General features: G+C 36.3%; 1 protein-coding gene across 3 annotated transcripts in view; it reads right to left on the bottom strand.

Moving 5' to 3' along the window:
- akap11 (A kinase (PRKA) anchor protein 11) overlaps positions 1-12,403 on the bottom strand; it is a 29,891-nt gene that overhangs the window by 2,269 nt on the left and 15,219 nt on the right. The window contains exons 8-11 of one of the 3 annotated variants that reach the window (XM_055214819.2): positions 12,179-12,334; positions 7,621-7,707; positions 4,121-4,167; positions 3,618-3,799 (exon numbers count right to left, since the gene is read on the bottom strand). In XM_055214819.2, coding sequence (XP_055070794.2) covers positions 3,618-3,799; positions 4,121-4,167; positions 7,621-7,707; positions 12,179-12,334 — 472 coding nt within the window. The remainder of the gene's footprint in view (positions 1-3,617; positions 3,800-4,120; positions 4,168-7,620; positions 7,708-12,178; positions 12,335-12,403) is intronic. The other 2 variants (XM_073854951.1, XM_073854952.1) reach the window with 2 other exon arrangements.

Here is a 12,403-nt window from a genome sequence, read left to right as displayed (position 1 = left end):
TTAAACAGGACAAGGTGTTTTTAAATTAAAGCAGCTCAAATGTGCATTTTAGTCTGGGATTAAGATGAGCCCTGTCTGGGAAACCGTCCTTTATACAGTTAATATATATATATATATATATATATATATATATATATATATATATATATATATATATATATATATATATATATATATATATATATATATATTAGGGCCGGGACTTTAACGCGTTAATTAAGATTAATTAATTACACAAAAAATAACGCGTTAAACATTTTAACGCATTTTAATCGCACTTATTAATAGAGTCATTCGTAAATGCTGCAGACCCTGTTTTAGTTCGAGAACTCCGGGGTTGTGATGCAGTGTAAATAAAAGTAGACGGAACCTAAACGAACAGCTGATTTTAACGTGACAACGCATCAATTTCAAAGTAAAAATGATTTATTCTGGTAAATGGAGGTTTGCAAAGGAGGTTTTGCCCAATAAACATCTACCAACAAACTACAGATTATTTTAACATGTATCCTAATGTCTGTTATATGTTAATGTTTGAGTATTGTTGGGTTTAAATATTGTTGTAATGATGTTTTGTTTCAATTTAATTAGTTTATTACGAGTTTAATTTAAGTTTTGTTTGCTACTTTAAAACGAATTTCGTTTCAAATAATTTGTCTCGTAATTATAAACAATGTTTTGTTGTTAGGTTTTGTGAATATAAATTAAAAAGAACATTAAAAGCAACACCGTGCATCTCATTGATGCATTTGCTACCGAATGCCAAAACATGCAGTGAGTAGCCTATATCACTTACTTTTCAAAAAATCAGCCTGGCAGTGCCCAGAAGTTAAATTTACACGCGCATTTAGAGCATACTGTAGCAGCACGTTTGATTTGCGGTGTGCTTAAGACTTTTAAAAATCAACTTCATATTAATTTTAATAGGCTACTTTGACGGAGGACACGCACAGAGAACAGCGACGGCAGGTAAAGGAAAAAAGTTAAACGAATAGAGTCAGTTTGTAAGAACATTTTTAAATTGACTATAAGATCATCAATATGAACTCTGAACAATGAACTATTATAAACATAACAGCAAGAAAAGCTGAAGAGGAACTCGCAACATTAAAGCAATAAGCATTTATGTAGGCTAAAGCTATATATCACCTCTTATTTTTTTAATTTAGTTAAGTTTCAATGGTAACACTAAAGGCGCGTACATTATGCAGCGCTTTTCACATCCGAATCCCACTTTTAAGAAACCTATAAACGATGTGCAACTTAAAAAATATATTATGCACATTTTTATATATTTTAATTTTAATATAGGCTATATAGTATATTATGTTTTGTTGTTTTTATACGCGAGGTGGGGCATCCGCGCACATAGGTACCAGAACACAGACAGTCAAAACCTGAGAAGTCCCGAACCCTGCAATATTAAACAAACTACTTTAAGAAATGCGGGCCAGGAAGCGGGTCGGGTATAATATTTTTTTTTTTCTTTGCGGTCCGAGTTGCGGACGGGTTGTTTATACATTGACCCGCGCATCACTGGTAAGCGTCGATAAGAGCATGGTTGTGTGTAAGATATGCAACAAGGAATTCACATATCACCGCAGCACATCGAGCCTCAAGTATAATCTCAATGCAAAACATACAGCAGCTAGCGTGGACATTAGCCCGACTCCGGGTACAACGACTTGGTTGAACAAAAATAAACAATATTTTGTTAAGCTTATGTATTCAGTCATTATTAAAAAAAAATCCATGTAAAAATACTTCTTAATGTTCTCAGGTCAAATATTTACATGAGATTAAAATGCGATTAATTTAGATTAATTAATTACAAAGCCTCTAATTAATTAGATTAATTTTTTTAATCGAGTCCCGGCCCTAATATATATATATATATATATATATATACACATATATACATACATTAGGGAGTAACGATTAATCGTCGGAATTTGATTCTGAATCGCAAGGCTGCGATTATGTGTTTCATGCACAGCTTGTGCGTGTACTATGAAGTTTTGGTTAGTAGGAAGTCCTTATCAATCTAAAATCATTCAGAATCGGAGTCGTTTATAACGTGCATTTGAAAAAGTAACACTCGTTAAACAAAAACATTTAAAATATTCTTTATTATCATGAAAATACCTGAAACAATTTGAAGAACAGCGATATAAATATTCCTGTAGACATTTTCTGGAATAGCGTTTGCAATGCTACTTCTTCTGTGGCACAAAGGGTGTTTCTGCGCCCTCTGGCTTTTGGATGTGCCGGGATTTCACCGTAATTCATTCAAATTCATTAATTGAAAAAACGCGCATTTGCACGGTTAATCGTTACACCCCTAATATGTATGTATATATATATATATATATATATATATATATATATATATATATATAACAAAATGTTTGTTTTTTCAAAAAGTATTATGATTTAAAGGTGCTGAGTGTAATTTTTTGCGGAATGTAGTGGTGAGATTGTGATTTGCAACCAATAGCTCAGTCCACAGCGCACCCCTCCCTTTCGGAACGCATAGAGAAGCTACAGTAGCCCACGACAGGACAAACATGTCGTCGTTTGAGACAACACAGTGACGAAACGTGCTCTGTAGAGATGTTTGTCCGTTTAGGGCTATTGTATGGCGGTGCAAAATGGTGACTTCCATGTAAGGGGACCTGCGGTGTATGCAGATAAAAACGGCTCATTCTAAGGTAATAAAAACATTACGGTTCGTTATGTAAGGTTACATCACTGAAAATATAGTTATATAGACGGTTTCATCGGACGCACGTGATACATGTCTGGATGCGAACCTTACTTCCGGTTTCTTTTTTTTAATGGTCTAACTAGTTGCTAAACTGATCTCTTGAACAAATGCCTCGTCAAAATTAACAAATGTTTTGGTTTCCTATGTAATCTATGTGATGTTGTTTTGCTTGTTATATAAATAAACTATGTTTAAAGAACTTTGTTGTTATTTATTGTTAGCCGAGTTTACCTGAAGTTACGTGCGGACCACGAAAGCCGCTTGTTTATGTTGTTACTGCTGAAACCGTCTATATTATATTGCAGTTCTGTCAAGAGATCCTTCTAAAAGTTACATAATGCACCTTTAAAGGCTTTATTTTTTACCTGGCATACATGTTGTATGTTACTTAAAAATAAAATGTATTGCGTGCGTCCAGTAGAAAAGTTGTTGTTTGAATATGCACACATTTGAAAATAACACATTTTAGTGTTGCAATGGCAATACTGCAACACAGTAAAACTGTTGTATTTTTGCTTAAGGTTATTATACTGCCAAAACCTCATACTGGCCCAACCATATACACTGTATATTGTAATATCAAGTCAAATCTTAATCTTGATGAAAAGTGTAAACAATTGTGACCCTGGATCACAAAACCCTGGATCAAAAATTGAGATACATCATCTGAAAGCCAAATCAATAAGCTTTCCATTAATGTATGGTTTGTTAGGATGGCCGAAAATCTGGAATCCGAGGGTGCAAAAACCAAAATATTAAAAATATTGACCCATACAATGTATTTTTGGCTATTGATACAAATATACCTGTGCTACTTATGACTGGTTTGTGGATGGTGAAAAATCCTGACCTGCTGAAGCTCTGGAGCTGATTGTTGGCTGAGTTGCATTAAAGGCAGATCAGCAATAGAGACTGCGATCCACTGCAGCACTGCTGTCAGCTGGACATCCAGACCCCGGACACATACATCTGTATTCACCACCATCAGTGCTCTATCAGCTTGACCATGTTCCCTCTCAGCTCGAACAGATCCTGCATGGTGAAAACACACACACACAATTCAATCCACACACACACCACAATAACAGCAAACAGCCTACTTCAGCAAACCAGGTTCCCACGCTCTCTCTGGTATTTGGACCAGATACATGTCATCTGTTGACCTCCATGGAGCCGGTCTGACAATCAGGGCACTCAAAAGACGTCAATAAATAGCAACGTGGCTTTGACGAGGGCGCGTTAAAGGTCCTCGGCCAAGTAAGACCACTTTAAATGTGGCTTTATCAACAGACCACAGAATATCATGGTTGCTTTAAGCAAATATGAAGAAGAACAGATAAAAGTTTCATTTACCACCTAAAGCCTCCTTGACTTCTGCCTCTTTGTCTTCAGTGTAGTCACTGCAAGGTAAAAATATCACAGGTGTGAGTGAATATCATCAATACAAAGAGACCGCGGACCACATGCAAGATGGGCTTCGCAAGGCCCACGAACGAGTGACAGAATCTCCCAGCATTCCAATTCTCATTTAGACCAACTTGACTACTGTATTGAAATTGTAAATGGCACACATTCATTGTAGTTTAACATCAAACTCATGGAAATTAGCAAAGATGCACCTATATAACGGCATATTATCGGTATCAGCAGATAAAAGCTAATTTATCCACTACCGGGCATCGGCTCATGTTTTTCAAAACAGCCAATGATCAGCACAGCATTCACGAGCAGACTACGAGTTTACGTTACGCCGTGACCTCCCGACGTAGTTGCTTGGCGTTAGTTCACGGCATGAACTCATAGTCTGCTCGTTTCTTGGCAACTATGTCAGGTCACAACGTGAACACATAGTCTGCTCGTGAACGCGCCAATGGGAAAAACAAATATGGTGGAATAGTGTTCTTGTTGCTTCATAATATTCTGAGTGAACCACTGATGGCACATGGACTTTTTGGCGGATGTCTTTCACTGTTTTTGGGCTTGAATAGTGATTATTGAACAACAGTCTACAACACTTCCAGATTTTCATCAAAAATATCTAAAAATGACAATGGTCAACACAAAAAGTTTTTATATGTGCCTCCCCAGAAATTACTTTTATCATTATAGCTTTTAACTCTTTCCCCGCAATTGACAAGTTGCCTGCCAGTATTTTTTGTGATTTTCACAAATGTTTCACAAAATGCCTTCCAGGAAAATGTTATTCTAAAAATATATAAACATACAAATATATCAAGTGAAAGAACAGACCCTCTGCTTTCAAACAAACAATAAACAAACAAATAGTGCTGTGACGGCTCGAAAGCGATTTGCGGATTAATATGCAAATTTAAATAGGGAAAGTTGCAGTCATTTGTACGTGTTTAAGGCTTGCAAGTGTTAACATTCAAGTGATTTAAAACAATCTAGCCGCAAAGGACACTAAAGTGAGCAAATTTCTGTATGTACATGCGGTTAAATGTGTCCGGTCCAGCTCCAGTCAGACGTAATTCCCTTCAAAGATCAGAACTCCTCGTGTGTAAACTATAGAGAGAGTTGCGCTACTGTGTATCATACTGTAGTCCATTAACATACATTTGCTAAATAGAGCAATGAAAAACAACGTAATGTTTTTATGTGAAGCGACTGTTTATACTGCATCTTCTTCCTGAAGCGCCGTTTGTAATTCGCCCTCCGCATGTGTGTGTGCACGCGTTTAAGTGCCCTCAGTAGTGCATATACAGAAAGACGCGTTTCAAAAAGTAAGCCAACATAAAATCTTTCTGTTCTTGACAGGGCACACACACACAAAATGACCTCACAGTATTCTTTTTCTAATAAAAACATTTGTTTATGTCTTAAGTGAATTATAGAGTCAGAAACCAGTCTGTGCTAATTTGGTCTTAAAGAGACAGTAACCTCAATTAACCTACTTAAGTCTGTGTCATTAATGTTAATCAAACAACCCAAGACAAGCAGAAAATCACTTCTGTGGCTTTAAATAATAATAATAATAATTGATTTATACGATAAAGTGTTATTATTCATTTAATTCGATTTCTGTAATTTCAGACCTTATTAATGTACAGCTTTGTTCTTTTTTATAAATGTTTGGAATTTCTTTATTTGTTATTAGATTTTTCGCACCCATTTTTTTGCTGATCCAAAAAATGATCTGATCCGCGCCTCAAAAACTGTAATGTGATCCGAACCGTGAGTTTTGTGATGTGTCACAGCCCTACAAACAAACAAATAAACAAGATGGGAAATACATTTTATCCTATCTATATTTTTTTTCTGCTTATAAACTCATACATATGGTATTTGTCTTTTAAAATATTTTAATTTTTGGCAAAAAGCTGAAATAAATGAGTAAATAATGTTTTGGCTTAAATTTTTTCATAAATCATCTAGTGGTTAATCGCGGTATTGCAGATCAACATAAAAATTCATCAAGAACACATTTTTTATGCAAATGTTTTCTCTTAATTGACAAGATAACTCGTCAATGGCGGGGAAAGAGTTACGAGTAAACGCTTTCCTGCCAATGAGTTTTTATGGCAATCCATATTTCTGGTATTATCAACTAGGTGGCACTCTTACCCAACTTATAAAACACTGAAGCACCCACTGTTCCAAAAACAGTAAATTATGTATGTTTTAATCATCACTCTCAATCTGATCTCTAACGAAAGTACTTTACAAAAATGTAATAATCTTTTTGAAAACACCTACCCATACTTGATAGGTGATAAAAAGAGAACAAATAAGGATAGAATAAAACAGAGGGTCTGTTCTTTAATTTATATTTAAAGAAGAACATTTTCTGTAAGGCATTAAACTTTTGTGAAAATCATAAAAATGTTGCCACTGGCAACTTAAAAAAAAAAAAATGATGGCGGGGAAAGAGTTAACTGCAAAAAAAAAGGATTATTAGAAAATGAATGAACAAGAGACAGCATTTACACATGTGTCTACATTTTGCAACACAAGAAGGCCTTGCATTAAAAATGTGTGACCCAGACCTGTGGCTCAAATTTGAAAATGTTTTTGTGCTTGACTGTTTTCTACATAAAATCATCTACACAATGTAAATAACAACATACTGGGAAAACGTGACCTTTGTATGTTTTATATTAACTGAGTAAGGCCATGTGAAAGATTGAAATTAAGTCAATTCAAAAAGTAAAATTTGATGCTCCCAATCTCATCGTTAAATTATGAGACCATCGGCCCGAGTTTTACAGGCAGGGCCACGTATACATAAAAACTATTATTTACATTTGCCAAATTTTGACAGAAAAATCAACACAACAATATTGTAAATAGCTTTAAATTGTAGATGGGTAATTTCCCGCACAACTAAATAAACACTGTCCCTGCCAAGAAGTACATTAACCTAATATCTCTTCTTAAACTGTTCAACTGTGATTTTTCACATATCATCCGTCTGTGACTGATGTCATAAATTACAAAGTGATCTCTGTTGCCACTGTGAAGAATCGTCTACTCAAATGATCATTCATGTGGATGTGAAGTCCTGTGAGAATTAGTAGCTGGGACATCCTTGACTCACTTAAAGCAGGAGACATACTGCAAGAACAGATAGTTCATTCTCCATGCTATACATCACAAACTTAATGAAACACTTCCTACGCCCACAGTTCTACCAACACGCACACAAAGATTCAATTGACTTACTCTACTACTGTAAACCACAAAAGCAGAACAACAAAGGGAAGTTTTGTTTCACGGTGGCATCTAAAAGCTAATAACTGACATAGACAGACATGTTTCTGTACTTGCTGATAAAAGCTGCATGACATCATGCAATAATTAGAGCCAATCCGGTTTGTCTCCTTCCATAGACCAACCTGTCTGATGGAGAGAAGGACAAATGTTCTTCATAAACCTCGCCTTCTAAACCCAGACTGCTCCAGCTACTGCTGTTTCCATTACTGCTGGGGGAAAGAGAGAGAAGGAGACACACTACAAAACAATTTCACTGAAAATATAGTAAATGTATACCTTTATGGGTAAGGCTTGGAGATGTTTATTGATGTTTTTCAGCAATTAGAAAATTTTATCACGATGAATATTATTACACTTAATATTTACATTTACAGCAGTGGTGGCCGGTGACTTCTTTTTCTAGGGCGCACGATGCGAAGTTCGTCACATCATGTATGTAGCCCATCATCATGTGTGTGGTTCGTCATTTCAATATATGTGTTCGGAGCGTAACGTAAATTTGTGTGCTTCATGCGAGATGTCAAAATAAGTACCTGCTGCAGACGCGTCGAAGGGGTTAATGATAAAAGAGACGCTCGTGTTTGCCAGATACTCATGTGTACGTGAACGTGAGCGTCTCTTTTATCATAAACCCCCTCGCCATGTGTGCAGCAGGCACCCACTTTGACATGACACGTGAGGCTCGTGACGCACCGAATATTTTGAAATGATGAGCAACACACATGGCACTCAGAACACATATTTTGAATTCGGTTGTATTTGTTAACATTAGTTAAGGCTCCAGCTAACATGAACTAACAATGAGCAACCCTTCTACAACATTTATTAATCTGTTTTAACTGTAAGCATTATTTAATGCACAATGAACGTACATGAACAACTGTATTGGCATTAACAAAAAATTACTAAATGCTGATAAACTATAATGCTGCTCATTGTTAGTTCATGTTAGCTAATGCCTTTACCAATGCCAACAAAAACACATGTCTTAGTATTTTGTCTTGTTTGCCAGTTAAAATTGTCTATACAATTCTGGCGTTAAATAATGACTGTCGGGATTTACTAAAGACTTTATTGCATATGTATTTCTATGAGTTTCCTTTTCAGATGCAACATTTACGGGAAGAGAGTATTTAAATGATTCACGCAATGCGATTTACTAATGTTTGCGTGTGTAATATTACCGGTATTTACAGCATTATTAAAAGGACAAGCTCGGTATTTTACACCCAAAGCCCTGCTTTCAGACCGTCCACGACGAAATAGAACGGCCTTGACCGAAACTCCGACATATGATGCTGGCCCGAGAATCTTCGGCCTCAGTGGTGTTCACTGATATGCTCACACAAAAATCGCTCATTTACAGCAGGTGTTTTAGCATTCGTTGTAAACTTGTGGACCTATTTTTCCAAACACTTCACACCCGTATATTCTTCCGTTGAGAGCTTGAATAATAGACACTCCAGCCCAGTTGGTGGCGATAATTCACCTTTGCCAATTGCAAGAATACAAACAACTCCATTTCCGTTCCCGGCGGCGGAGTAATACCGTACCTCACAGCACATCTAATACAAGTCAATGGAGTTGGACAAAAACTACGATAAAACCTGTTGAAATGCGTCTTTTGCAGCGATTTTTGTGTGAGCATATCAGTGAACACCCCTGACCACTCAGTGAGTTTCACTTCTTTGTAAATGAAAGTTTAATGCATTCTAGAAAGGATTGTTCCAGTACACCTATACAGCCATGTGTGAGGGTGGGGGGGGGGGGGTGATACCACAGAAACCGAAAATTCTCGGACCAGCATCACACGTCCAAACCTCAGCCAAAACCGTTCCATCCCACCACAAACAATCCGAAAACAGGGCTTCAAGTGCAAAACACCGAACCTGACACTGAAAAAAGCATGTCTTAAATAATTTTGTGCTTGAAATGGCTGCAATTGTTGCTGATAGGAAAAGGCTTGGCAAAGTTAAGAGGGCACGTTGTACAAGGCAGATGTAACAGTTTATTTGGAATAGCAGAGGAACATATAATTCAAAAATATTGTTTGCCAAGGCATATTATTTTTTCATTTGCTGTAGTCACAAAAAGAAGTCACACAATTCCAGGTCTTTCACATTTTCAAAACTGCGCTGCTCTTTGTAGATTGCATTGTTCATTATGGAAATCAGACGTTGCGCTTGTGTTATTTATTTTGCACCTTTTTAGTAAATAACCCGCAGATATTTCCACTCTTTTTTGGAATTATATTTAGTATTTATTCTATTTATTTATGTTTAGTAAATCTGGCCCTTAGTCTTGTTGTCTGAAAATCAAGTTGTTTATACTTAAAACAAGTAAAATATCTGCCAATTGGGTAAGAAAAAGAAACTTAAATTGAGTTTATTAAGTTAATTTTTCTAACCCCATTGGCAGATATTTTTACTAGCTTTAAGCATAAAGAGACATTTTTTTGCTTTGCTTATTCCAATGTGTTACCACATTTACTACAAAAATACTTTATTTAGTTTCATAAAGATAAACTGTAATTGGAACCAAAGGACAATTTTTTAAATAAAAAAAATAAATAAATAATCGAGAACCATAATTTTAATCAGCTATTGTTGCCAATTAAATTGTAAGTGTTGGATGCAGAAAGTAGAATAACACCCCATTCAGACTGCCAGCGCTTAGCAGTAGCAGAGCAGCATGATCTGATTAATTTGAAGGAAGCTTGGCGACTTCTGGCGATGCGAGCGACATTGACCGTTAGCGACAGCAAGTGGGCTTGTCCAGCAACGCAAGTTCAGAAAATTTAACTTTATGCAAATGATGAGCGACTACCAATGAGATTAAAGCAGTGGAGTTCACGCCAGTAAAGTCATAGTCACATTAGACTTTGAGCATGCATGTTTTTCGGTTGGAAGCAGCTCTACAATATGATCTTTGGCTTCATCCATTTGTGCTTTTCAGAGAAAGGTCACGCAGTGACATACCGGTTCCTGTACAGGTTGCAACGCTTCACGTAATTCGCATGTCAGAGTTCATCAAGAATTCTCATCCACTAACATAATGCATTACTGTATAAACAACTATTTTTATTTTTACAAATGTATTTTTATATATGTAATCGCAATACTTGAATGACAACACAAACAAATACAAAAAAAATATCCCATGGGATTGTCAGTGAAACAGGTTTCTTGAATAGTAGTAAAATGAAGCAGCATTTACGGAAAAGCTGGGCAATATCACATTCATTATTGCAGATGTCATAATCATTGGTAACATTTAATTTCCTACTTGAACATTTTAGCACTTTAAGACTGCATCTACCTTGCCTTACAAAAGTATCAAAAACAGCCTAATGAGTCAATCTGTTTTTCTTCAAGAGAAGAACATCTGCATTTGGACAAATTTTGGAGTACACAGCTATCCATTAAGGACTTGGTTACTGTAGAAACATGACCTCAAGCTGACAACCACACCTTTTACAAATATTATGATACCTTCATTGTATCTTTGGTTGTTCAAAACAACACTTGCTCATATATTCAAACTTTTACTGTCTAGGGAGGTAATAACATCATGATAAAAATTGCTTCCATTGAGACATCATGCCAAAAATGCCCGCCTTTAAAAGACTGTATGAGTCAGTTGTAATCTACTGAAGCCCAAGACAGCTACATTTTATTCAGACTGAAAAACAATACTCCTCAATGCTTATCTGGACACCGCCCTAGGTATTCCCCAGCAGTTTTGAAAAACGGTGATATAATCGGCATATCTGTCTTCAAAGACAATGTAACATTTTTTACACAAAAACTTTTTCTCATAGGTTCTTCTCAGTTCAAAACCTAAATGAAGCGTGACAAAATGTCTCAGCTAAAAACCAAACACCCCGCAAATGATGTGAAAAGTTCACTAAAGCATTTTAAAAACAAACTTTTTTAACATATGACATCTAACACTACGTCAATTTTTATTAAATACAGATCGGGGGTCTCATTTATAAAGCGTGCGTATGCACAAAACGGGGCTCAAAACATGCGTACGCCAGTTTCCACGCAAAGGTTGTGATCTATAAAAAACAAACTTGATGGGAAAATGGGCTTGCCGGGTGGAATCTGATGATTCATGTACGCATGCACACCTGCAGGTGATCTGTGACTTATAAAGGGAACATTGCTTTGATTTATAAGTCGTAATATTTTTTGCCGTATGCCATTTTTGGCTTTTGTGTGTATGTAGACTTTTAGTAAGGATTCTACGCAGAGTTTTATAAATGAGGCCCCTGTACTCTCTGTATTGCTTCAAGGGTTTGCAAAGCCACTGCAATACATTCATTTATCAATTACCAATGGTTAGTGACACATGCCTGTGAACAGTGTACAAGAAAAAAAGCAGAGTGTTTTGAACTGTAGTGTATTAATCAACCAGTAAATCTTTTCCTAAAACTGCTCAAACTTCATAATTTGTGCATTGTGTATGACTTCAAACTAGAGTGCTCAATCTCTAAAAGCAATCAGAATGACATCTACCTTTATGAAAAATTTGATTCCAACCACACAACCATTAAACTCTAAGACTAGTGATTAGCTAGTTCCGGTGTGTTTTATCAAAGTTGGATCTATACTCAGTAAAAAGTAGATCTAAAGAAGCAGGACTGAGCGCTCCGAAGTTAGTGTTTGTGTTCACCTGTCACTTAGATGGTGAAAGCTGCTGCTCTCATCTGGATGGTCTTCTTCAAAGCTCAAATTGGACCAACTACCAAGACTGTCATCACCGACGCTCAAACTGAGCTGCTGACTCACTGTTGACTCCGTTACATTGGCACCCTCTCTTCTAGGAGATCTGCAACATAAGAGTCAGGATGTGCCATTGACAAAAAATATTTCAAAATCTAGGAATTCCACTTGTACG

This window comes from Misgurnus anguillicaudatus, chromosome 17, assembly GCF_027580225.2.
Source record: "Misgurnus anguillicaudatus chromosome 17, ASM2758022v2, whole genome shotgun sequence".
NCBI lineage: Eukaryota > Metazoa > Chordata > Actinopteri > Cypriniformes > Cobitidae > Misgurnus > Misgurnus anguillicaudatus.
Note: the sequence above shows the minus strand (reverse complement) of the source record. Positions and strands in the feature narration are given on the sequence as shown.